Source organism: Microcaecilia unicolor, chromosome 4 (assembly GCF_901765095.1).
Source record: "Microcaecilia unicolor chromosome 4, aMicUni1.1, whole genome shotgun sequence".
Classification (NCBI taxonomy): domain Eukaryota; kingdom Metazoa; phylum Chordata; class Amphibia; order Gymnophiona; family Siphonopidae; genus Microcaecilia; species Microcaecilia unicolor.
This window is the reverse complement of record NC_044034.1, coordinates 363660682-363688625: the sequence shown is the minus strand read 5'-3', so window position 1 is coordinate 363688625 and position 27944 is coordinate 363660682. Positions and strand designations below refer to the sequence as shown.

The 27944-nt window shown below is 43.6% G+C and overlaps 1 protein-coding gene across 1 annotated transcript in view; it reads left to right on the top strand.

The window, feature by feature from the left end:
* MED14 (mediator complex subunit 14) overlaps window positions 1-27944 on the top strand; it is a 157993-nt gene that overhangs the window by 10236 nt on the left and 119813 nt on the right. The window contains 2 exon segments of the mRNA XM_030202340.1: window positions 8082-8108; window positions 26294-26399. Of these exon segments, the coding sequence (XP_030058200.1) occupies window positions 8082-8108; window positions 26294-26399 (133 nt within the window).

The following is a 27944-nucleotide window of genomic DNA, read 5'->3' as shown; positions in this document are numbered from 1 at the left end:
GCAGCTCTGTGTTATTCTATTACTCTTCAGCAGAGTTTTTCCCCATTACTTTAACGAGCAGGCAGCTCTGTGTTATTCTATTACTCTTCAGCAGAGTTTTTCCCCATTACTTTAACGAGCAGGCAGCTCTGTGTTATTCTATTACTCTTCAGCAGAGTTTTTCCCCATTACTTTAACGAGCAGGCAGCTCTGTGTTATTCTATTACTCTTCAGCAGAGTTTTTCCCCATTACTTTAACGAGCAGGCAGCTCTGTGTTATTCTATTACTCTTCAGCAGAGTTTTTCCCCATTACTTTAACGAGCAGGCAGCTCTGTGTTATTCTATTACTCTTCAGCAGAGTTTTTCCCCATTACTTTAACGAGCAGGCAGCTCTGTGTTATTCTATTACTCTTCAGCAGAGTTTTTCCCCATTACTTTAACGAGCAGGCAGCTCTGTGTTATTCTATTACTCTTCAGCAGAGTTTTTCCCCATTACTTTAACGAGCAGGCAGCTCTGTGTTATTCTATTACTCTTCAGCAGAGTTTTTCCCCATTACTTTAACGAGCAGGCAGCTCTGTGTTATTCTATTACTCTTCAGCAGAGTTTTTCCCCATTACTTTAACGAGCAGGCAGCTCTGTGTTATTCTATTACTCTTCAGCAGAGTTTTTCCCCATTACTTTAACGAGCAGGCAGCTCTGTGTTATTCTATTACTCTTCAGCAGAGTTTTTCCCCATTACTTTAACGAGCAGGCAGCTCTGTGTTATTCTATTACTCTTCAGCAGAGTTTTTCCCCATTACTTTAACGAGCAGGCAGCTCTGTGTTATTCTATTACTCTTCAGCAGAGTTTTTCCCCATTACTTTAACGAGCAGGCAGCTCTGTGTTATTCTATTACTCTTCAGCAGAGTTTTTCCCCATTACTTTAACGAGCAGGCAGCTCTGTGTTATTCTATTACTCTTCAGCAGAGTTTTTCCCCATTACTTTAACGAGCAGGCAGCTCTGTGTTATTCTATTACTCTTCAGCAGAGTTTTTCCCCATTACTTTAACGAGCAGGCAGCTCTGTGTTATTCTATTACTCTTCAGCAGAGTTTTTCCCCATTACTTTAACGAGCAGGCAGCTCTGTGTTATTCTATTACTCTTCAGCAGAGTTTTTTCCCCATTACTTTAACGAGCAGGCAGCTCTGTGTTATTCTATTACTCTTCAGCAGAGTTTTTCCCCATTACTTTAACGAGCAGGCAGCTCTGTGTTATTCTATTACTCTTCAGCAGAGTTTTTCCCCATTACTTTAACGAGCAGGCAGCTCTGTGTTATTCTATTACTCTTCAGCAGAGTTTTTCCCCATTACTTTAACGAGCAGGCAGCTCTGTGTTATTCTATTACTCTTCAGCAGAGTTTTTCCCCATTACTTTAACGAGCAGGCAGCTCTGTGTTATTCTATTACTCTTCAGCAGAGTTTTTCCCCATTACTTTAACGAGCAGGCAGCTCTGTGTTATTCTATTACTCTTCAGCAGAGTTTTTCCCCATTACTTTAACGAGCAGGCAGCTCTGTGTTATTCTATTACTCTTCAGCAGAGTTTTTCCCCATTACTTTAACGAGCAGGCAGCTCTGTGTTATTCTATTACTCTTCAGCAGAGTTTTTCCCCATTACTTTAACGAGCAGGCAGCTCTGTGTTATTCTATTACTCTTCAGCAGAGTTTTTCCCCATTACTTTAACGAGCAGGCAGCTCTGTGTTATTCTATTACTCTTCAGCAGAGTTTTTCCCCATTACTTTAACGAGCAGGCAGCTCTGTGTTATTCTATTACTCTTCAGCAGAGTTTTTCCCCATTACTTTAACGAGCAGGCAGCTCTGTGTTATTCTATTACTCTTCAGCAGAGTTTTTTCCCCATTACTTTAACGAGCAGGCAGCTCTGTGTTATTCTATTACTCTTCAGCAGAGTTTTTCCCCATTACTTTAACGAGCAGGCAGCTCTGTGTTATTCTATTACTCTTCAGCAGAGTTTTTCCCCATTACTTTAACGAGCAGGCAGCTCTGTGTTATTCTATTACTCTTCAGCAGAGTTTTTCCCCATTACTTTAACGAGCAGGCAGCTCTGTGTTATTCTATTACTCTTCAGCAGAGTTTTTCCCCATTACTTTAACGAGCAGGCAGCTCTGTGTTATTCTATTACTCTTCAGCAGAGTTTTTCCCCATTACTTTAACGAGCAGGCAGCTCTGTGTTATTCTATTACTCTTCAGCAGAGTTTTTCCCCATTACTTTAACGAGCAGGCAGCTCTGTGTTATTCTATTACTCTTCAGCAGAGTTTTTCCCCATTACTTTAACGAGCAGGCAGCTCTGTGTTATTCTATTACTCTTCAGCAGAGTTTTTTCCCCATTACTTTAACGAGCAGGCAGCTCTGTGTTATTCTATTACTCTTCAGCAGAGTTTTTCCCCATTACTTTAACGAGCAGGCAGCTCTGTGTTATTCTATTACTCTTCAGCAGAGTTTTTCCCCATTACTTTAACGAGCAGGCAGCTCTGTGTTATTCTATTACTCTTCAGCAGAGTTTTTCCCCATTACTTTAACGAGCAGGCAGCTCTGTGTTATTCTATTACTCTTCAGCAGAGTTTTTCCCCATTACTTTAACGAGCAGGCAGCTAGCACATCTATTATTACAGCCTATATGGCAAGATTGGTATATCTACTAGCCCAAGGAAACAAGTCACCAAGGAAGAGTTCTCATCACTCTGCAGGTCCCTGAGCACACTATCCCAGCGCTGCAGTCCAACCTGTGTAGTCCATATCAACGCTTCTGACTACCGCGCTTTGTACTTTCCGGAACTCTCTGCCATTTCTGCAGTTCCGCTCTGATGGCGGGAGTCACCGCTCCAGGAGGTGCCTCCTGCAGGGTTTTCACCCTGTGTTTGTTGCCTTTCAAACTGAAGTTTAGGGAGAAGGGAAATCCCCACCTGTATTGTTTGATTCTTACTCAGCGTCTCCAGCACTGGTCTCATCTGTCTTCTCAACTGCAAAGTGTATTGCGACAGGTCCTGGTACACCTGGATCTGGGCGCCATTATAGTCCAAGCTCTTCGCCCGTCTAGCAGCCGCAAGAATTTGCTTTTTAATTTTGTATTTGTGAAAATGCACAATAATATCTCGTGCTTGTTGGTCCTTTCGCGCTCCCAGGGCTCTATGAGCTCTGTCCAGCTCACAGCTCGCAGCCCCTGCCTCCGAGTCCAACAATTTAGAGCACAATGAGTATACTATCTCCACCACGTTCTAAGTTTCTCCGCCCTCGGGAACATCTCGGAAACAGAGATTATTTCTCTGTCCCCTGTTCTCGAGGTCATTGATTTTGTATTCCAGTTGTTCATTTTTTTTGTTCCAGCTCTTGCAGCTTGTTATTGTGTCTGTTTAGGGACTCCACGTATTCGTCCAATTTCAACTCTGCCTCCTCCACCCTGCCGCCAAGCTCTCGAAGGTCCGAGCTCAGCGTGTCCATCTGCTCTTAAGATTTCTTCCTTAGATTGCTTGATCTCCATTTGGATGGTGGACAAAAATTTACGAAGCTCACTGGACATGCCTTTTCGCAGGGGGGGGGGAGCTCGCGCCTCCGACATGGACAGCGCGGAATCCGAATCCGACACGGACGCGCGCTCAGGAGACTCGTGCTGTTTAGCAGCCCTGTTTGCCAAACTTTTCTCCGTCTTTTCCGCCTCTTTTTTCCGGGTTGAAGCGGCTTTACTCATATCTACAGCTCTTCAGACACCAAATCCGCTCCCTGTAGCTATGGATTTAATCGGATATGTCACTTTTTTTTCGCTAAAAGGTGGCGTTGGGGGAGAGAGCTACGAGGCTAAGCCACCATGCGATCCGATGACGTCACTTCCTCCGCGGAAATGAACTTTCTATAGTTGATTGTCTAATTTATTTTATAATTCACTTTATCTTTTAGGAATGCAATACCACTGTGAATTCTACTTTACCACTTATGTACCTAAATGCAATGCCACTTGTATTTCTCTCTCTGGAAATGGCGATCGCCATTATGGTATAATGTAAGCCACATTGAGCCTGCAAATTGGTTGGAAAATGTGGGATACAAATGCAACAAATAAAATAAGTACAATAAATGAGGTATGGACATATATCAGTACAATACAAACAATACCATGATAGCATGGAAGAATATTCAAATAACATAGATATAATACGATGTTGACATAATACCAATGAAATACCTAATAAGCAGCACAATAGAACATTCAAATAGCATAGATATGATCATGTTTTTCTGTGTAGCTGAGAGGCCAAATGCATATGCATAGATAGGGACAAGATGGGTAGTACAGAGTCAGTTGGGATAAATAGATGGGTGGCTAAACTCAAGGCAAAATCTTTGTACAGTTAAACAAGATATGAGGAACTAGTCTAAGTTACAAGGTGTGCAGCAAGCTAGTCCAGGTGCGGAGTGAGTGTATAGTCGGTGTCACGTCTGTGGCCGTGACCCCTCTCAGACTCACCTTATTTCCTGTGGTCAGCTTCTGAGCTGGCTTCTGTCTGTTCTTTGTGAGTTAGTTCTGTCTCTGTGTGCTGGCTGTATTAGATTGTCGGTGTGCTGTCACCGTTCCAGATTTCAGCTCAGTCCAGTCCGGATCTTCCAGGCTGCCCGACCCTTAGTTGCCTGGTGATTGTTGCACCTGAGTCTGAGCTGCCTGCTGGGCTTATTAGCCATTTGGAACCTCTCTGCCTTTGCCTTTGCATTGCGTCTAAGGCCCTGGTATGTTGGTGCTTGTTGCACTTCTGCTAGTCCAGTGATTTGTCTGAGATTCTTACCTGTTTCTAGTTGGTCTGTGTTTGGTTTAGTTTAGGGTTTACTTGTTTTCCTAGCCTTGTTTCTTGTTTGTATTGCAGTGTTTAGTTTCTGTTTGTGTGCTGGCTTTGTGGCTGCTTGCAGCTTTTAGTTCTGGTTAGTCAGTGTTTTGTTCCCTGTTTCAGTGGCTGCTTGCAGCTTCCAGTTTCTGTCCTTTAGCTTGCCCTGTCCCTGCCTTGTGTAGTTTGTCTAGCCCAGTTTCCTGCCTTGCTGCCCATGTTCCTTCCTTTCCCCTCTGACACTCAGTCCCTGTGCTGCCTAGCGGTTATCCAGCTCCTGCCCTGTCCTGCAAAGTCCTGTCGGCCACCTGAAGCTGGGAGCTCAACTCCTGGTGGAAAGTGGCCAGGTACAGGTGAAGCCTAACTGTTGTCAGAGTTCTGCCTTGCCCCTGGTGTGGGGTGGTTTTGCCTGCCACTGCCGCACCTCGGCAGTGGCCCAAGGGCTCACAAACCAGTTTCCAGCTTTGTAAACGTGACAGTCGGTCACTACTTCTAATAAAGGCTTGCGAGTTAAAGGGCTTGAGGGTTCCTTCCCTTTTTTTCTCCTCCTCCTTTCTTGATTCCCTTCTTATTTTCTGTTTAGCTTTCTATTTTGGGATTCTTGTTAATACTCATAAATCGGAACTATAGAAATACATAACAATAACCTCCAAGTTCAACTGGTTTTTGACTCAGTATAGTTAGAGACTAATTTTCAAAGCACATAGACTTACAAAGTTACATAGGTTACTATGGGGATAATTTTTGAAAGAGAAAAACATCTAAAAAGTGTTATAAAACAGCATTTGGACGTTTTTCTCTCCAAAACGTCAGTAGATATTTTCAAAACCCATTTTCCAGACGCTTTTTCTATGCTGTTCGTCTGCAGTGCATCCAGATTTCAAGGGTGTGTGTTAAGAGTGGGACTTGGGCATTCTTAAGACCTGGACGTTTTTTAGTCATAATAGAACAAAACAAGAACATCCAGGCCTAAAAGTAAGACGTTTTGAGCTAGACCTGTTTTAATAACGACTAAGCCACAAAAAAGTGCCCTAAATGACCAGATGACCACTGGAGGAATAGAGGAATGACCTCCCATTACTCCCCCAGTGGTCAGTGACCCCCCTTGAACCCTCCAACGTTGTAAAAGAAACAGTACATACCAGCCTCAGATGTTATAGCCAGTCCTATTAAGAGCAGCAGGCAGTGCACTGTGGAGAAGGGGACCCAGGCCCATATCCCACTCCGTTACACTTGTGGTGGAATGTGTTGGCCTTCAAAAATCATCAAAAACCTACTGTAACCACATATAGGTGACACCTGCACACATAGAGGCTATTGTAGTGGTTTGTAGATAGGGGCAGTGGGTTTTGGAGGGCTCAGTAGACAAGATAAGGGAGCAAAGGTGAGATGTGTACCTGGGAGCTTTTATATGAAATCCACAGCAGTGCCCCCCCCCCCCCCCCCCCCATTGCTACAACCAGTGGTGTACTGGAGCAGGCGAGATCTCACAGGCTCTCGAGAGCCGTTTGTTAAGTTTTTAAGAATTTTGGGAGCCGGTTCTCCATGGCTACTTTAACAAATGGATCCCAAAATGTGGGCTTGGGCCTCTCTTGAATTGTCTTTTACTTTGCTGGCGAGAGAGAGCCCCCTGTTAACAATTTACCAGCACACCCCTGGCTACAACCCAATGGCTTGATTTTGTGCGTTTAGCATTTGGACTTTTTTCCCCCCCCGAAAATGGACCAAAAAGATAAACGCACAGAGCACAAAAACATACAGCATATGCCCATTTTTGTTTTTTTTTTTTTGGGGGGGGGGGGGGGGACATTTTGCTGTTTAAAAAAAGGCCGTATTTGGATTTTCAACGTTCAGAGCAAAACGTCTAAAGTCGAACTTAAATGTCATGTTGAAAACACCCCTCCACATAACTTTTTAAGTCTATGAAAATGAATACCTTCGGGTCTTTTTGTGTAAGAGTTTGTTACCATACTCTCTGTTCATCCTTTATTGATATATTTGCTTTCTTGCTTTGCTTTATGATTGTTACTTGGTATTCACAACAAAGAACCTCTTTGAAATAAAAAAGAAAAAAAGTGAAAGGGCAAAACAAACTTTCCTGGGTCCTACAAATTTTGGGCTGATAGCTAAATGTTCCATATGTTTTCATTCCTGTTCATGACTAGACTTTTAAATTGGGGCTCTACGTATGTTTCTGGAATTATTTCCGTGCCACTTGATTTCAGTTTAGTAGATAAAGTCATGTGGTAGGTAGTGTTTTGGAACTTCTGATGTTTGGGAGAATGGAGGACTTAAGGTTGGATGGATGATTGCAGTGGGGTTTGGAGGAAAGATTGTAGGAGGGGGCTGCAAAGATCGAAAGCAAAATAATTAGAAAGGGGATCAGAATACCTTGGATGGAGGAAGGAGTGAAGACTTGGTATGGGAAGATGATTTGCATAGAGGAGAGAAGATGGGAAATAGGAAGAAGAGGGATGAGAAGAAGCATCTTGGAGCATGAGAAGGTGGTGGTGGGGGGGGGGGGGAAGTAAGAGAAAAAAGAAAGGAAGAAATTATCCTCTTACAGAAAAGTAGAACACTTTGGGCCCCTTTTACTAAACTACTCTAGTGATTCCTGTGTGTCAAATGTGACGAAGCCCATTCCAATTGAATGAGCTGTATCGCATTTGCAGCACCGGGAATCACTAGGTTTAGTAAAAAGGGCTTTTTATTTTTGTTAAATTATTCACAGAATGAGATTTTCTATAAAATAGCCATTATTGCTTATTTAGCTGTAATTGACCTAAAGCTGATTTTTGCAAATGCCACAATTTTGAACCCTTGCTGCACAGAATCTTCTCCTACAGAGGTCCTTGACTGTGGCTTGCAAGAAAGATGGTTTCTTAAGGGTGGTGGAATGATTTGTGCATTTTAAGAGAATTCTGTTATGTTAGGAGCACACCGAAGGCTGGTTGAATCAGGCAGATCTAAAGCTTGCCAGCCATAATTATTTGTCAGCCCAGATGTACCCCCATTTTAGGTACTTAAAGGCTCACCTTTTTTAAAAAGGGGTGGTGTTTAAATGGATGAATATTTTCAGAAAGTAAGTGACCAGAGAGTAACGGTTTGAATCCTCAGAGAGGTTTTAACTGCTCAAAGGTTTTATATTTTGTGTCACATTGTTTCGCCTCGTATTACTTGTAATTATTAAATTTCATTAAACTTTTCAATTTTGTCTTTTTTTGGTCTCTACAGACTGCCACGGAAGACGGACATGGAGAGGTAAGCTATGAAGTAATAGATTTTTTTTACTTATTCCAGTTTTGTTTGTTTCTTTAACCCAGAATCTTCTAACACAGAGAGGTCAGTGCCCAGAGGATGGGGAAAGGATAGAAGCAGAACAGCTATGGGGCTCCTCATCCATTTTTCTCTGAAAATAGAAAGAAATGAAGTATTGTGCTAATAGAAGCAGGAAAGAGTATGAGAGACTCATTGGGAAATCTGAATACAGGAAAAAGCAGGGAAATTTTGATGCCACTTCTGTGCCCTTTTTTGAAGACACTTTTGTCTTGCTTCTTTGGACTTGTAGCTCAAATATAGTAACATAGTAGATGACGGCAGAAAAAGACCTGCACGGTCCATCCAGTCTGCCCAACAAGATAACTCATATTTGCTACTTTTTGTGTATACCCTACTTTGATTAGTACCTGTGCTCTTCAGGGCACAGACCGTATAAGTCTGCCCAGCACTATCCCCACCTCCCAACCACCAGCCCCGCCTCCCGATCTTGACTAAGCTCCTGAGGATCCATTCCTTCTGAACAGGATTCCTTTATGCTTATCCCACGCATGTTTGAATTCCGTTACCGTTTTCATCTCCACCACCTCCCGCGGGAGAGCATTCCAAGCATCCACTACTCTCTCTGTGAAAAAATACTTCCTGACATTTTTCTTGAGTCTGTCCCCCTTCAATCTCATTTCATGTCCTCTCATTCTACCATCTTCCCATCTCCGGAAAAGGTTCGTTTGCGGATTAATATGTTTCAAATATTTGAACATCTGTATCATATCACCCCTGTTTCTCCTTTCCTCCAGAGTATACATGTTTAGTTCAGCAAGTCTCTCCTCATACGTCTTGTAACGCAAATCCCATACCATTCTCGTAGCTTTTCTTTGCACCGCTTCGATTCTTTTTACATCCTTAACAAGATACGGCCTCCAAAACTGAACACAATACTCCAGGTGGGGCCTCACCAACGACTTATACAGGGGCATGAGTTAGGTGGTGTAAGTGCATGCGTATATTTGTGGAATACATATATACAGTCTGTCCTCAAAGCAACGGACATGAGAACCAGCAGACAGCTGCCAAAAAATTAAATGAAATAAATTACTGAAATAAAGAAAAATAAAAAAGATTAACATAGAAAAATAGCCATTAAAAACAACAAATATAAGTACATACTGTACATGCATGCAGCAGGGACTTTTTCAAAATACTTATCAAAAATAAGAAACAAAACATCGTGAACAATGAATACCGACTCCCGAGTTGGTTGCTCTGAGGATTGATGTGCGTTGTAAAAAGGAAAAAAAGAATTCTTAAGAGTCAGGGACACTATTTTGCATGAGCAGTTGTTATTCCTTCCTACCAACAGGTGGACACAGAGAAAAGACTGAACTCTACCAGTAACATCACCAGTAATATGCTGTGGTGCCCCCTGGAAGATTCCAGTATTTTCTCTACCTCTAACAGGTGGTAGGTTGTGCTGGTTGGTGTTCCTGGTCCCTAGGACCAGAGAGCACCAACTAGCACAACCAAGGCCTGGAGGCTTCACTATCTGGATGTCCGGAGGGTGTTACTCCAGTTCTTAAGGGAGATGAATGACTTTGGTTTCTCTGACCACTTATTCATGCTTTTCTATGGCCCTCGGAAGGGCCAGGAGGCCTTCAACACTTCCAAATGAAGGTGGTTACCGAGGCTGCCTACATTTGCAAGAAATGGTTCCTGAGGACATTTGTTGGGCGGTGACTTGGTCATTGCTTTATTCCTTTTCCAAGGACTACAGATTGGATGTTTGGACCAGAGTCCGTTCAGACTTTGGCAGAGCCATTATTTGTTTTTTTTTTTTGGAGGGGGGGGGGGGGGGGGGACTTGTCTACCTCAGCCCAGTAAGACTGCTTTTGGTACATCCTGTTAGTGCAGGATAATGTCCCTGACATTAAGAAAGAAGAAATTGTCTTACCTGATAATTTTCTTTTCTTTAGTCAGTGACACTATTCTGCAATCTTCCCCTTGGAAAACCTCGCCCAGGGTTCTGAGTATGATTTTTGCTTTTCAGTATTTTTTTCCGATGTGCAAAAAAAAAAAAAAGGTTGGCTGCAGTATGGACTTCCCGTGATACTGCATATCCTTCTTTATGCAGGGTAGCGAGTGCCACTCTGTGGTGTTAGGCTCGCTTGATTATCATTACAGCTGCAGTGGTTGATTCAACTTGGTATGTTACAAAGGGACTTCCTGCTGCTTGGGTAGATGCATACTGAAATCTTCTAGGGGGCACCACAACATATTTTTGAGGACATTTTTGTTTTTCCTTCTTTGGTCTTCTAGCTCAAATGGCATTTAGACGTCCAATTTCCCAGTCTTGTAAGATCCTCTTGTAATTTCTCTTTTGATTTAGCAACTTCCAATAACTTTGTGTTGTCAGCAAATTTAATTACCTCACTAGTTATTCCCATTTCTAGATCATTTATAAATATTTTAAAAAGCAGCTGTCCAAGCACAGACCCTTATGGAACCCCACTATCTACCCTTCTCCATTGAGAATACTGACCATTTAATCCTACTCTCTATTTTCTATCTTTTAACCAGATTTTAATCCAGAATAGGACGCTGCCTCCTATCCCATGACTCTTCAATTTCCTCTGGAGTCTTTCATAAGGTACTTTGTCAAACGCCTTTTGAAAAATCAGATACACTATGAGGCATATTTTCAAAGCACTTAGCCTTCCAAAGTTCCATAGGTTTCTATGGAACTTTGGAAGGCTAAGTGCTTTGAAAATATGCCTCAATATCAACCAGCTCACCTTTATCCACATGTTTGTTCACCTCTTCAAAGAAATGTAATAGATTGGCGAGGCAAGATTTCCCTTCACTAAATCCATGATGGCTTATCCATTCTTTTGAATATGCTGTGTAATTTTGTTCACTATTATAGTCTGTACCATTTTGCCCAGGACCAACGTCAGGCTCACCGGTCTATAATTTCCTGGATCTCCTTTGGAACCTTTTTTAAAAAATTGGCATTACATTGGCCACCCTCCAATCTTCCGGTATCACGCTCGATTTTAAAGATAAATGATATATTACTAACAATAGTTCCGCAAGTTATTTTTTTCAATTCTATCAGTACTCTGGGATGAATACCATCCGGTCCAGGAGATTTGCTACTCTTCAGTTTGTCAAATTGCCCCATTACATCCCCCAGGTTTATAGAGATTTCATTCAGTTTCTCCGACTCGTCAGCTTTGAATACCATTTCTGGCACCAGTATCTCTCCCAAATCTTCCTCAGTGAAGACCGAAGCAAAGAATTCATTTAATCTCTCCGCTATGGCTTTGTCTTCCCTGAGTGCCCCTTGTACCCCTTGGTCATCTAGAGGTCCAACCGATTCTTTTGCCGGTTTCTTGCTTTTAATATACCAAAAAAAATTTTTATTATGTGTTGTTGCCTCCAACGCAATTTTTTTTCAAAGTCCCTCTTTGCCTACCTTATCAGCGCTTTGCATTTCACTTGACATTCCTTATGCTGTTTCTTATTATTTTCAGTCAGTTCCTTCTTTCATTTTCTGAAGGATTTTCTTTTAGCTCTAATAGCTTCCTTCATCTCACTTTTTAACCATTCCGGCTGTCGTTTGGTATTCCTTCCTCCTTTTTTAATAGATGGAATATATGGCCTGTGCTTCCAGGATGGTGATTTTGAACAGCATCCACGCCTGATGTAAATTTTTGACCCTCGCAGTCACTCCTCTAAGTTGTTTGTTTTCACCGTTCTTCTCATTTTATCATAGTCTCCTTTTTTTTAAAGTTAAACGCTAACGTATTTGATTTCCTGTGTATACTTCAAAGCTAATATCAAATCTGATCATATTATGATCACTGTTATCAAGCGGCCCCATCACCATTACCTCCTGCACCAGATCATGCGCTCCACTAAGGACTAGGTCTAAAATTTTTCCTTCTCTTGTCGGCTCCTGTACCAGCTGCTCCATAAAGCAGTCCTTGATTTTGTCAAGGAATTTTACCTCCCTAGCATTCCATGATGTTACATTTACTCAGTCAGTATTGGGGTAATTGGAATCAACTGCTCAGTGTGCTGCTGCGGCTAGGAAAGCGAATAGAATGTTGGGTGTTATTAGGAAGGGTATGGAGTCCAGGTGTGCGGATGTTATAATGCCGTTGTATCGCTCCATGGTGCGACCGCACCTGGAGTATTGTGTTCAGTACTGGTCTCCGTATCTCAAAAAAGATATAGTAGAATTGGAAAAGGTACAGCGAAGGGCGACGAAAATGATAGTGGGGATGGGACGACTTTCCTATGAAGAGAGGCTGAGAAGGCTAGGGCTTTTCAGCTTGGAGAAGAGACGGCTGAGGGGAGATATGATAGAAGTGTATAAAATAATGAGTGGAATGGATCGGGTGGATGTGAAGCGACTGTTCACGCTATCCAAAAATACTAGGACTAGAGGGCATGAGTTGAAGCTACAGTGTGGTAAATTTAAAACGAATCGGAGAAAATTTTTCTTCACCCAACGTGTAATTAGACTCTGGAATTCGTTGCCGGAGAACGTGGTACGGGCGGTTAGCTTGACGGAGTTTAAAAAGGGGTTAGATAGATTCCTAAAGGACAAGTCCATAGACCGCTATTAAATGGACTTGGAAAAATTCCGCATTTTTAGGTATAACTTGTCTGGAATGTTTTTACGTTTGGGGAGCGTGCCAGGTGCCCTTGACCTGGATTGGCCACTGTCGGTGACAGGATGCTGGGCTAGATGGACCTTTGGTCTTTCCCAGTATGGCACTACTTATGTACTTATGTACTTATGAAATCAGATGTAATGATCATTTATAAGTAATGGTCTACTGCTGATTATTTATTTATTTTATTGTATTTGTACCCCACATTTTCCCACCTTTTTGCAGGCGCAATGTGGCTTACAGAGTATAGATATGATAATGTCGTTACATGATTTAAAAACAGTCGATCATAAGCAGAGGTGAAAGAAGATTTAGATGGAAGGTGTTAGGTAAGGTCGTGTGAGAGGTGTTTTTTCGTGTACTTGGGTGGTTTAAGGAATGATTTGTTTCATTGAGGGTGACTTTTGTAGGCTTTGTTGAAGAGATGTGTTTTCAAAGCTTTGCGAAAGCCAGTTAGATTGGTCATGGTTTTCAGGGCCATGGGTAGTGCGTTCCAAGACTGTGTGCTTTTGTACGCAAAGGTAGTAGCATAAGCCTGTTTGTATTTCATTCCTTTACAGCTGGGGAAGTTCAGATTGAGGAATTTGCGGGCTGATCTTTTGGCATTTCTATCCTTAAGGTTTACGTCATGGAGGAAGGTAGTAGAGATGAAGGAAATGACGTATATATATTGAAGGGAAGTCCGCCTTGTTTCAAAGACGCCAAGAAGAGGCAGTTTGTGTGGTGAATGGGAGAAGCTTTGGATGGAGTTTGTCGATGCCATGTCTAGCCCTTGAAACAGCCCGATAGTGGCGAAACAGGGTTCTCCTATTGGGCTTTATAGTTACCGTATGCTGTGGAAAATAATTTGGACCAGTGGCATCATGACTATCCAAGTTAAGTGACGAATTAATGTTTATTTCACCGGATGTATGGCGTTTAAACAGGCCTCCACCATATAGTGTTGTGGAAGGTGTATGTGCATATTTCATGAATGGGAAGAGTGAAGTTTTTTTTGTGAAGACTAGTGATTGAAGAGGAGTTCTCTAAAGCTTGAAAGGTTTTTCCTTTAAAGAGTTATCTCCACGGTTTCTGAAGTCTTTTTTTCTCCACATATTTTCATGAATAGAAGTGACTTTACACCTCCAATACATGGTTTCATTGAGTAGAATTTTGCTGTGAGAATAGTTGATTGTATTTTACTAATTCCTTAACGTATATTGGTAATTGAAATCACCCATTATTATTGTGTTGCCCAGTTTGTTAGCCTCCCAAATTTTCGATAACATTTCTACATCTGTCCTTCCTTGCCAGGCAGATGGTAGTATACTCCTATCACTATCCTTTTCCCCTTTACACATGGAATTTCAATCTATAGGGATTCCAAGATGTGTTTTCCTTCCTACAGAATTTTCAATCTGTTTGATTCAAGGCCCTCCTTAACTTACAGTGCTACCCCTCCACCAATTCGATCCACCCTATCACTACGATATAATTTGTACCCTGGTATGACAGTGTCCCACTGGTTATCCTCCTTCCACCAGGTCTCAGAGATGCCTATTGTATCTACTTTTTCATTTAGTGCAATATATTCTAACTCTCCTATGTTATTTCTTAAGCTTCTGGCATTCGCATATAGACATTTCAAACTATGTTTGTTGTTCCTATTTACATCATGCTGAGTGCTCGACAGTATTAATTTCCAATCTTTTGTCTGATTTTTATTGAAGGACACCTGATCTACTATGGTCTCTTTTGCAATTATACCTTATTCCAAACCATGCACGTTTGAGCGACTGTCGGCATTCCCCCAGTTTCTAGTTTAAAAGCTGCTGTATCTCCTGTTTAATGCTGATGCCAGCAGCCTGGTCCCACCCTGGTTAATGTGGAGCCCATCCTTTCGGAATAGGCTCCCCCTTCCCCAGAATGTTGCCCAGTTCCTAACAAATCTAAATCCCTCATCCATGCATTGAGACTCCGGAGCTCTGCCTGTTTCTTGGGCCCTGTGAGTGGAATTGGTAGCACTTCAGAAAATGCTACCCTAGAGGTTCTGATTTTGAGCTTTCTACCTAAGAGCCTAAATTTGTCTTCTAGAACCTCTCTCTCTCTCTCTCACATTTTCTTTTTTAATTATTTATTTATAAGTTTCATAATTACATTTACATAACATAAATGTTATTAAGAAAAAAAGAAATACAATTATAAATGGAAATTCAAAATAAATAAAATTTGAAATTGCATATTAATTCGTCCACTATATTATTTGGACAAGATACTAGAAAATAATGTAATTTAAGAAAAAGAAAAATTTTTAGAATATTAATTCTAAACTAAGAGGGGGGATGGAAAAAGGCTACTAGCGATTACCAGAATTCAAACTGTAGGAGCATCTCGACTACCAGCCGCTCCTTCTTCATAAGGTAATATAAATTCCTGTAATTTCTTTGATTCGAAAAAAACCATAATTAACAGCATTTAAAGAAATTAAACATCTACAGTGAAATTTTAAAAGAAAAGTCCCATTCAATGCAAGAACCCTTGTTCCTTGTCATCAAGCAGATGAATCCATTATGAGTGGGTTGTGTCCATCAACCAGCAGGGGGAGTTAGAGAGCACTGAAAAACCATAGTGCCTCATGGCCAGCTAGCTCCATCTGCCTCTTCAGTATTCTCTATCTCCCCAGCAGGGTGGTTGCAGCTTGTTCAAGCTCCTTCAGAAAATCTGCCTGGGGTGGCTCCTGTGCTTTTGCCAGTTGTAGCAGGGGTGTTGTGGCTGATGGTGCCCACTTTAAAGGTAAATAGGTTAGCCCTTTCCCTGCCTTACCCGGCCCCCGATGTGGAAGTAGACAAATAGGCAAGCCCTGTCCCTGTCTTTGCCCACTCTGTAGATGCAGGCACATAGGTTCGCCCTTTCCCTACCTTTCCCACGCTACTGATCCTCCGGAGTTGGAAATTTGCCTCTTTTGCTGTTGCCTCAAACTTTCCTCACAGCGTTAAAAAAAAAAAAAAAAGTTGTGTTGTGCTTTGGCGCTGCAATCCCAGAAAAGAGGTTTTCTTCTGATTGTGCAGCATGACCAGAGCTCGGAGACTCGGTCGGGTGAGGTAAGAGCATTTTGTAGCTCCTCCGGGGAGGGTACTGATGCCTTGCAGGTCCTCTCTATAGAAGACCCTGGAAGTACTGAGACCTCCTCCGGTAACCCGAGGATTGCAAGTACTAAGAAACCTGCTCGAGCCTTTCCTTTGTATGACTCCATCCAAGAGCTTATCACGGCTCAATGGGCTGACCCCGAGGGGCCTTTGAAAGTCGCCAGGGCTGTGGGGCAATTATACCCTCTAAGTGAGGACCATTTGGTGCGCCTAGCAGTGCCTAAAGTGGATGCCCTAGTCACAGCTGTGACAAAGAAAACTACCCTCCCAGTGGGAGGAGGAGTTGCCCTGAAGGACATGCAGGACCGTCGCCTGGTTACAATAATGGCAGATAACGTTTAATGTGAGCAAGTGCAAAGTGATGCGTGTGGGAAAGAGGAAACCGAATTATAGCTATGTACTGCAAGGTTCCACGTTAGGAGTTACCGACCAAGAAAAGAATCTAGGTGTCGTCGTTGATGATACATTGAAACCTTCCGCACAGTGTGCTACTGCGGCTAAGAAATCAAATAGAATATTAGGTATTATTAAGAAAGGAATGAAAAACAAAAATGAGGATGTTATTATACCTTTGTATTGCTCCATGGTGCGACTGCACCTCGAATATTGTGTTGAATTCTGGTGACCGCATCTCAAAGAAGATATAGTGGAATTAGAAAAGGTGCAGAGAAGGGCGGCAGAAATGATAAAGGGGATGGGACGACTTCCCTATGAGGAAAGGCTAAAGTGGCTAGGGCTGTTCAGCTTGGAAAAAAAGACGGCTGAGGGGAGATATGATAAGTCTATAAATTAATGAGTGGAGTTGAAAGGGTAGACGTGAAGCGTCTGTTTATGCTTTCCAAAAATACTTGGACATTCAATGAAGCTACAAAGTAGTAAATTTAAAATGAATCAGAGAAAATGTTTCTTCACTCAACGTGTAATTAAACTCTGCAATTCATTGGCAGAGAATGTGGTAAAGGCGGTTAGCTTAGCGGGGTTTAAAAAGGTTTTGTATGGCTTCCTAAAGGAAAAATCCATAGACCATTATTAAAATGGACTTGGGGAAAATCCACTGCTTATTTCTGGGATTAGCAGCATAAAATGTTTTGTACTTTTTTGGGATTTTGCCAGGTATTTGTGACCTGGATTGGCCACTGTTGGAAACAGGGTGCTGGGCTTGATGGACCTTTGGTCAGTCCCAGTATGACAATATTTATGTACTTCTCGGCCTGTCAGCAGCACACATTGCAGGTGACCTGAATGAGTGAGCAGATTTCCTAGACCTGAGGGATTGGGAGTTATCCACCGAGGCGTTTCAGCAAATTATGTTACGCTGGGGGCTCCTGTTCGTGGACTTGATAGCCACCAGAATGAACTCCATGGTAGTCAGGTTCTTAGCCATCACAAAGAGTCTTTCTCTGAGGGTCTCAACGTTTTGCCTCTTCCATGGCCACACGCCAGTCTCCTGTATGTTTTCCCTCCTTGGCCAATGGTGGGGCTTGTCCTCCGAAGGGTCGCTCTTCAATCTGGGTTGATGTTTCTGGTGGCTCTAGACTGGCCAATAAGACAGTGCTATGTGTATCTAATCCGCCATCTGGACCGAAGTCCGCTGTGACTCCCTCAGGGTTCGGGCTTTCTAAGGCAGTGCCCGAGACTGATGGAGTATTCGTCCTCATTTGGTCTTACGGCTTGGCCAGTGAGAAGGTGCATTTTGGGACTGCATTGTTGCAGATGCCGGCGCCGGAATTCCATCCTCAGCAAGGGATTGCTTTTGGACATCTCACAAGTTATAGAATAGTGTGAAAGCAGCACTGTGGAAGGAGAAATTGTCTTGCCTGATAATTTGCTTTCCATTAATGCTTCACACTATTCCAGAAGCCTACCCGTGATTGTGAATATTAAGGGTCACTTATTCTTATGCTCAGGTTCTCCTCGGATGCACTGCATCCTTGTTGGAGGAGTTGTACTTAGTTGATGATGTCATTTTTATATGGTTCTGGTTCAAATTTGTTGAGTTGACGCTTTTCTTAATCTGCTTGGTTATTTGAATACTGAATAGCTGAGGTCCACGCAGGGCTTATAGGACACAGCGTGATTCTGTGTATTCTATCTCTACCTGCTGTTCTATGGGCACAACTACCCACAAGTTCTGTAATAGTGTGAAGCACTAATGGAAAGAAAATTATCTCCTTAGGAAAGTTCTTTTCTAATTCTGTAAGTGCTCTGCTGCAGCTTTATGAACCTTCTGAAGGCGGTTGCATTTAAGAGGGTCACAAACTGCTGGATATGATCACTAACTCATGGTCAGTTCTGGCTTTCTGTTAATGAATAGTGCATACATTACCTGGTCCAGTACCAACACGTGGGTGTGGTTATCTGTTCTGATCATGTATGTTTGCAGTGGTGAAGAGGTAATATCACACAGTGCACAGTGGGTATAATTTACTGTTAAATTTTGTTTGAGGTTTCTATTTGGATCCTCCTCTTGATCTAAAATTTCCTTTACTTAGTAACATAGTAGATGACGGCAGAAAAAGACCTGCATGGTTCTCCCAGTCTGCCCAACAAGTTAAACTCACATGTGCCATTTTTTGTGTATACCTTACCTTGATTTGTACCTGTCTTTTTCAGGGCACAGACCGTATAAGTCTGCCCAGCACTATCCCCACCTCCCAACCACCAGCCTCGCCTCCCACCACCGGCTCTGGCACAGACCGTATAAGTCTGCCCAGCACTATCCCCACCTCCCAACCACCAGCCCTGCCTCTCAACACCGGCTAAGCTTCTGGGGATCCCTTCCTTCTGAGCAGGATTTCTTTGTTTATCCCACGCAAGTTTGAATTCCGTTACCGTTTTCCTCTCCACCACCTCCCGCGGGAGGGCATTCTAAGCATCCACCACTCTCTCCGTGAAAAAATACTTTCTGACATTTTTCTTGAGTCTGCTCCCCTTCAATCTCATTTCATGTCCTCTAGTTCTACCGCCTTCCCCTCTCCGGAAGAGGTTCGTTTGCAGATTAATACCTTTCAAATATTTGAACGTCTGTATCATTTCACCCCTATTTCTCCTTTCCTCCAGGGTATACATGTTTAGGTCAACAAGTCTCTCCTCATACATCTTGTAATGCAAATCCCATACCATTCTCGTAGCTTTTCTTTGCACCGCTTCCATTTTTTTTAACATCCTTCACAAGATACAGCCTCCAAAACTGAACACAATACTCCAGGTGGGGCCTCACCAGCGTCTTATACAGGGGTATTAAAACCTCTTTTCTTCTGCTGGTCACACCTCTCTCTATATACAGCCTAGCAATCTTCTCGCTACAGGCCACCGCCTTGTCACACTGTTTCGTCGCCTTCAGGTCCTCAGATACTATCACCCCAAGATCCCTCTACCCGTCCGTACCTATCACTCTCTCACCGTCTAACACATGTGTCTCCCGTGGATTTCTATTCTCTAAGTGCATCACTTTGCATTTCTTCGCATTGAACTTTAATTGCCAAACGTTAGACCATTCTTCTAGCTTCTGCAGATCTTTTTTCATGCTTTCCACTCCCTCCGGGGTGTCCACTCTGTTGCAAATCTTGGTGTCATCCGCAAAAAGGCAAACTTTACCTTGTAAGCCTTCGGCAATATCACTCACAAATATATTGAATAGAATCGGCCCCAGCACCAATCCCTGAGGCACTCCACTACTCACCTTTCTCTCCTCCGAGCGAACTCCATTCACCACCACCCTCTGGCATCTGCCCGTCAACCAGTTCCTAATCCAGTTCACCACTTCGGGTCCTTTCTTCAGCCCGCCTAGTTTATTTAAGAGCCTTCTGTGGGGAACTGTGTCTAAAGCTTTGCTGAAATCTAAGTAGATTACGTCCATAGCACGTCCTTGATTTAATTCTCCGGTCACCCAGTCAAAGAATTCAATGAGATTCGTTTGGCACGATTTCCCTTTGGTAAAACCATTTAGCCAATTTGCTAAATAGATACTTTTGTTCTGTTTTCACTGAAGAAAATCCTGGAGAAGGACCGCGAGGGACTGGCAAAAGTACACCTGAGAATGGAATGGATATAGCACCATTCACAGAAGAGAGTGTGTATCAACAACTTGGAAAGCTAAAGGTGGACAAAGCCATGGGACCGGACGGGATCCACCCCAGAATATTGAGGGAGCTCAGAGACGGGAGAGGTTCCGAGGGACTGGAGAACGGCGGTGGTGGTACCTCTTCACAAAAGTGGTGATAGGGAAGAAGCTGGAAACTACAGGCCGGTAAGCCTCACTTCAGTTATTGGAAAAGTAATGGAAGCCATGCTGAAGGAAAGGATAGTGAATTTCCTAGAAGCCAAGAAGTTGCAAGATCCGAGACAACATGGTTTTACCAGAGGGAAATCGTGCCAAACGAATCTCATTGAATTCTTTGATTGGGTAACTAGAGAATTGAATCATCAACGTGCTATAGACGTAATCTACTTAGATTTTAGCAAAGCTTTTGACACGGTTCCCCACAGGAGGCTCTTAAATAAACTAGATGGGCTGAAGATAGGTCCCGAAGTGGTGACCTGGATTAGGAACTGGTTGACGGACAGACGACAGAGGGTGGTGGTAAATGGAGTTCGCTCGGAGGAGGGAAAGGTGAGTAGTGGAGTGGCTCAGGGATCGGTGCTGGGGCCGATTCTGTTCAATATATTTGTGAGTGACATTGCCGAAGGGTTAGAAGGTAAAGTTTGCCTATTTGCGGATGATACTAAGATTTGCAGTAGAGTGGACACTCGGGAGGGAGTGGAAAGCATGAAAAGGGATCTGAGGAAGCTAGAAGAATGGTCTAAGGTTTGGCAATTAAAATTCAATGCGAAGAAATGCAAAGTGATGCATTTAGGGAGTAGAAACCCACGAGAGACTTATGTGTTAGGTGGTGAGAGTCTGATAGGTACTGAGGGGGAGAGGGATCTTGGGGTGATAGTATCCGAGGATCTGAAGGCGATGAAACAGTGTGACAAGGCGGTGGCCGTAGCGAGAAGGTTGCTAGGCTGTATATAGAGAGAGGTGTGATCAGCAGAAGAAAGGAAGTGTTGATGCCCCTGTACAAGTCGTTGGTGAGGCCCCACCTGGAGTATTGTGTTCAGTTTTGGAGGCCGCACCTTGCGAAGGATGTTAAAAAAATGGAAGCGGTGCAAAGAAAAGCTACGAGAATGGTATGGTATTTGCGTTACAAGACGTATGAGCAAAGACTTGCTGACCTGAACATGTATACCCTGGAGGAATGGAGGAACAGGGGTGATATGATACAGACGTTCAAATACTTGAAAGGTATTAATCCGCAAAAAAATCTTTTCCGAAGATGGGAAGGCGGTAGAACGAGAGGACATGAAATGAGATTGAAGGGGGGCAGACTCAAAAAAGATTTAAGGAAGTATTTTTTCACGGAGAGGGTGGTGGATGCTTGGAATGCCCTCCCGCGGGAGGTGGTGGAGATGAAAACGGTAACGGAATTCAAACATGCGTGGGATATGCATAAAGGAATCCTGTGCAGTTGGAATGGATCCTCAGAAGCTTAGCCAAAATTGGGTGGCGGAGCAGGTGGGGGAAGAGAGGTTGGTGGTTGGGAGGCGAGGATAGTGGAGGGCAGACTTATATGGTCTGTGCCAGAGCCGGTGATGGGAGGCGGGACTGGTGGTTGGGAGGCGGGAAATACTGCTGGGCAGACTTGTACGGTCTGTGCCCTGAAAAAGGCAGGTACAAATCAAGGTAAGGTATACACATATGAGTTTATCTTGTTGGGCAGACTGGATGGACAATGCAGGTCTTTTTCTGCCGTCATCTACTATGTTATGTTACTATATCTCGGATCTTGCAACTTATTTGCTTCCAGGAAATTCACTATCCTTTCCTTCAGCATCGCTTCCATTACTTTTTCAATAATCGAAGTGAGGCTTACCGGCCTGTAGTTTCTAGCTTCTTCCCTATCACCACTTTTGTGAAGAGGGACCACCTCCGCCGTTCTCCAATCCCACGGAACCTCTCCCGTGTCCAAGGATTTACTTCTTGGGATTTACTTCTTGGGATGATACATTGAACTTATTTTTTATTTCTTAAATTGGAAAATGTTCTTTTTCAAGATTGAATTATGTTGAATTTAATCTGTAAAATCATTTGAAAAAATTCTGTTATGATAAATTTAAAGTTCTCAGAGGACAAGCAGCCTGTCATATTCTCACAGCTGTGTGACATCATCCAACAGAGCTTGGTACAGACGTTGACTAGTGAAATCAAGAACTTTCTAGTAGTGTCCCACTAAGTATGTAGTGGTACCTTCCTGCCCGACGCGCAAGTGTGGCTCCTTCAGTTTTTGTTTTTTTCGCAGAGCAGGGAGGACGCTTTCCTGGAGAGTAGGTCTTTACCTTGGCGCTCTTTGGGGTATGTACATAAATCCACTAAGTCGAGGCAGGCACAGACTCATTCAGTACAACCTGAGTATGGTGAAGAGTCTGAATGGTCCCGCTTATGGGTTTCAGAGGAGGACTCACATTACTTCTCAAAGGAGGAGTCTTATAGGATACCTTCTGATCCCTCCCCATGTCAAGGGAAATGTAAGTCTCCACCTGAGGGTCTCTTTCACTGGTTTTAATATGGAGATGGCTTCTGCCATCCCTTTTAAGTTAGAAACAGAGGAAGAGCCCTGAGTGGGAATGTTGACTGTCCTGGGCTACGAGTCTTTTTCTAAGGAAAGGATCACTGTACCATTGTACCCTATCCCTCAAGATGCACTGATGAAGAACTGGGAATCCCCTCTCTCAGTCAGATTGCACCTAAGGTGGATATGCAGTACTGTATCCAGAAGGTTTCCAGATTTGAAAAGGCTCAACTGCTACCCCACTCTCTTGTGTTGGAATCTGCTCTCAAATGAGCCAGTAGCTCCAGGACTCATGCTTCAGTGCCCCCAGGTAGAGAGGCTGGCACACTAGACTAATTTGGGAGGAAAGCTTTACAGACCTCAATGCTTGTTGCCCTCATCCAGTCGTACAGTTCCACATGAGCCTTCACTTGCAGTCTTAGGTCCGCAGTACACTAAGTCTAGATGATTGGCTGATCAAGAGCACATCACTGGAGGGGGCATCGAAGTCAATGTGCCTAACTGTTTGGGTGTTGGGTTGGTCATAAACTATCCCAAGTCCTACATTCTCCCAGTCCAGCGATTCGAATACATAGGAGCCCTGCTAGTACATTGCAGGCTTAGCTCTTCCACAAGTGAGAGCAGAGACCTTGTCAATGCTTGCCTCACAAGTCCGAAGCAGCAAGCAGGTCACAGCTACAGATGTTGAGAATGATGGGCCACATGGCCTCTATGTCACTTCCATTGCACATTTCCACTTGACAGAAGCCTAGTGGAGACTAGCTTCCCAGTGGTCTCAGGTGGCCAGGAACCCAATGGATATCATCTAAATTCCTCCAGAGTTGACTTGTGCCCTTCTCTGGTGGACAATTTGGATGAATTTGACTATGGAACTACCATTCTAAATTCCACCTCCTCCGAAGGTGCTCACAATTGATGTATCCAACGTAGGATATGGAGTTCTTGTAGATGGACTTCACACCCAGGGGACTTGGTGTACTCTGGAAACAGATCTCCATATCAATCTCCTTGAGCTCAGGGCCATTTGGAACAACATAGTAACATAGTAGATGATGGCAGAAAAAGACCTGCATGGTCCATCCAGTCTGCCCAACAAGATATACTCATGTGTATACCTTACCTTGATTTGTACCTGCCTTTTTCAGGGCACAGACCGTACCAGTCTGCCCAGCAGTATTTCCCGCCTCTCAACCACCAGTCCCGCCTCCCATCACCGACTCTGGCACAGACCTTATAAGTCTGCCCTCCACTATCCTCGCCTCCCAACCACCAACTCCTCTTCCCCCACCTGCTCCGCCACCCAATTTCAGCTAAGCTTCTGAGGATCCATTCCTACTGCACAGGATTCCTTTATGCATATCCCACGCATGTTTGAATTCCGTTACCATTTTCATCTCCACCACCTCCCGCGGGAGGGCATTCCAAGCATCCACCACCCTCTCTGTGAAAAAATACTTCCTGACATCTTTCAGTACGTATAAGTACATAAGCTTTGTCATACTGGGACAGATTGAAGGTCCATCAAGCCCAGTATCCTGTTTCCAACAGTGGCCAATCCAGGTCACAAGTACCTGGCAAGATCCCAAAACAGTACTGTACATTTTATGCTGCTTATCCTAGAAATAAGAAGTGGATTTTCCCAAGTCCATTTTAATAATGGCTTATGTACTTTTCTTTTAGGAAGCTATCCAAACCTTTTTAAAACCCCGCTGAGTCTGGTTTGAAAACCAACGTTTTAAGGGTTCATCTTGGTGTAGTTAGTGCTTATCACCATGTGGGAGGTAAGCACATCTCTGTACAGCCTGTAGTTGTTCGCTTCATGCCAGGTTTGTTATTGACAAAACCCCCTAACAGACTTCTAGCTATGTCATGGGATCTCAACGTTGTCCTCATCCAGCTGATGACAGCTCCTTTTGAGCCGCTTGATTTCTGTCGTCTGAAGTATTTGACCTGGAAAATTGTGTTTGTGGTGGCAGTCACTTCAGCTCGCAGGGTCAGTGAGCTTCAGACCTTAGTAGTTGACCCTTCTTGCACTAAGTTTCACCACAATAGAGTAGTTCTCCGCATGCACCTTAAGTTTCTTCCTAAGGTAGTGTCAGAGTTCCATCTTAATCGGTCAATTTTCTACCAACATTTTTCCCAAAATCACATGCCGATCTGTGCGAGAGTGTACTGTATACCTTGGATTGCATGCAAGCCTTAGCCTTCTATCTGGAACAGAATAAAGCCCATAGACAGTCCACCCAGCCTTTTGTTTCTTTTGACCCAAACAGGATGGGAAGTTGTGACGTGGTCATCAGCCCATACATTCACATCTCTTTACTGCCTTGAGCAGGACACCCGACGAGACAGCTGGCTGGGGCAAAATCCACACGTATTGTTTCAGGCTGATTAATTAACAGGCCTTGTCATGTCGAGCCCCTATTGTACTAGCATTATTGGTTTCAGTGAGCCTGGTAGTTAGGTATTCCTAGCTGTGGGAATATGACGGCCTGCTTGTCCTCAGAGAAAGCAAAGTTATTTACCTGTAGCAGGTGTTCGCTGAGGACAGCAGGCCAAGTATTCTCACATACCCTCCCACTTCTCCTTGGAGTTGTCTGTCTTAGCTAATCAGAAGGGCTGAAGGACCAGCGCTTGTGCGTGAAGCAGGGAGGCACCAATGCACACATGATGGGAGGCTACTAGAAAGTTCTTGATCTCGCTAGTCAGCATCTGCACCAGGCTCTGTCGGATGACATCACCCAGCTACGAGAATACTTGGCCTGCTGTCTTCGGAGAACACCTGCTACAGGCTGCCAAGACCTGTCGTTTCTTTCTTTACAACATCCGTAAAATCCGCCCCTTTCCTTCCAAGCACTCTACCAAAACCCTCATCCACACCCTTGTCACCTCTCGTTTAGACTACTGCAATCTGCTTCTTGCTGGCCTCCCACTTAGTCACCTCTCCAGTCGGTTCAAAACTCTGCTGCCCGTCTCATCTTCCGCCAGGGTCGCTTTACTCATACTACCCCTCTCCTCAAGACCCTTCACTGGCTCCCTATCCGTTTTCGCATCCTGTTCAAACTTCTTCTACTAACCTATAAATGTACTCACTCTGCTGCTCCCCAGTATCTCTCCACACTCGTCCTTCCCTACACCCCTTCCCGTGCACTCCGCTCCATGGATAAATCCTTCTTATCTGTTCCCTTCTCCACTACTGCCAACTCCAGACTTCGCGCCTTCTGTCTTGCTGCACCCTACGCCTGGAATAAACTTCCTGAGCCCCTACGTCTTGCCCCATCCTTGGCTACCTTTAAACCTAGACTGAAAGCCCACCTCTTTAACATTGCTTTTGACTCGTAACCACTTGCAACCACTCGCCTCCACCTACCCTCCTCTCCTCCTTCCTGTACACAATAATTAATTCGATTTGCTTACTTTATTTATTTTTTGTCTATTAGATTGTAAGCTCTTTGAGCAGGGACTGTCTTCTATGTTTGTGCAGCACTGCGTATGCCTTGTAGCGCTATAGAAATGCTAAATAGTAGTAGTAGGAACTCTGCTTTTTCACCAGTGAAGATTCGGAGTATATTCTGTCCCCAATGCTGAGATCAATGGGAATTTAAAACTGGTATTGTGATGATTTGTTTGGAAGCTGGTGTACTCTATGGGATAGAGTCCTGTTTACTCCTGCCAAACTGCTCCATCAGAAGATTGCACTCTGATTCTTTGCCTTTTGCTATGATGATGAGATGAGATCTGTGCTTATTTTATAGGAAGATCGAGATCGTGCAGTTCGCCAGCCGCACACGGCAGCTCTTTGTTCGCTTGTTAGCCTTGGTCAAATGGGCTAACAATGCAGGGAAGGTGGAAAAATGTGCAGTAAGTCACGAAGACATTATAATCTGGTCTGCAAATAATGAGTGTAGTACTTCTGTAGAGAATGTAGTTAATGTTGCTGTTTTAGGGCCTAATACCACCATTTAGCATTTCTTCATTCAGGGGTGGGTGTGACGTAGCGGAGAAACTGTTAAGCAGTTTATCTATGGATAGAAAGCACAAACATTTCTGTTCATATGGCTGCAAACCAGCTGCACATACTGGAAAACACAGCTGCATGAACATTTTCATTGGGCCTCCTTTGGTGGGATATATTTTTCTAACCTGAGCAGAGTATAGGGCAGACCTTCTCAAACAAATTCCCATACTGGGACAAACCGAAGGTCCATCAAGCCCAGTATCATGTTTCCAACAGTGGCCAATCCAGTTCGCAAGTACTTGGCGAGATATGGGTTTTGTGACCCAAATTGGGTCACAAAACCCATATCTGGGGTCACAGCCTGGGTGGAGTCTCCATTGGTACATCATTATCCTCCACCTTGGAGCGATGGCGGGGGATGCTCACCAATTTTATTTTGCCATGATCATGGGGTGACAACCACAGAAAGATAGGGAAGCACTGGTATAGAAGCATGGACCATTACAATAGGAAAAAAGAGCTTGACAATCCTTTGGGGAAGGTTCTCTAATTAGGGTATATGTACTTGAAGACATCTTGGGCAGAAATATAGACATACTTTCTCTCCCATTGTTATTCTTAGACATTAATTAGGTGGCATTCATGATGGATTGCTGATTCGAAAGAGCTGTTTTTCCTAATTCTGTGTATGTTAAACAGAACAGCTTATTACCATGTTGCGTTTAGGCAGAGCCGGGAAATGGCAGTTTTAAATATTATTGGGACACAAAGGTGAACATCTGTTTACTGCTCAGCAGCACGCAAACCCCCACTGCAGCTCCCATATGGAGTAATTAAGATGTTCCACAGGAAGCAGAAATACATAACACACTTATCCCTTACATGAGTGCCCACATACTGTCCGTAATCACTTATTCTTGAAGGCCATAGAGGCGCAGCAGTGTGGGGGTTTTTTCCCCCTTATTTTTAGCCAAGATTATCACTTTTTGTAGGTTTGTACACTAAGGGGGGAAGTTATCAACATGGGCTACCGTTAAGATTGGTTATTTTAGCACAGGGTCTTATTACATAAAATGGGACCTGTGCTAAAGTGGCACGACTTGAGGTAAAATAACCTGTCTTATCGGCTCCACTGTTCTGCACTAATGGGGGTTATCCCTTCCTGCCAGCAGGCAGAGGTAGATAAAACATAATTGTAGCAGCGACATCACCAGTATGAGCTTTGGTGCTCCCTGGAACAATCCAGCATTTTTCTCTACCGTCGACAGGTGGTCTTAACAGTAGCCCATGTTGATAACTTCCCCCTAAAGGTGCTTTGTGTAGTGATAGAAAGTGTTTAGTGTGTAAATCCATTGAAATCTGACTTAGAAAGGTTTACCTAAAGTCAAACAGGCTCTAAATCAGGCTTGTATGAATTCAGTCCTGAGGGCTGCAAACAGGCCAGGTTT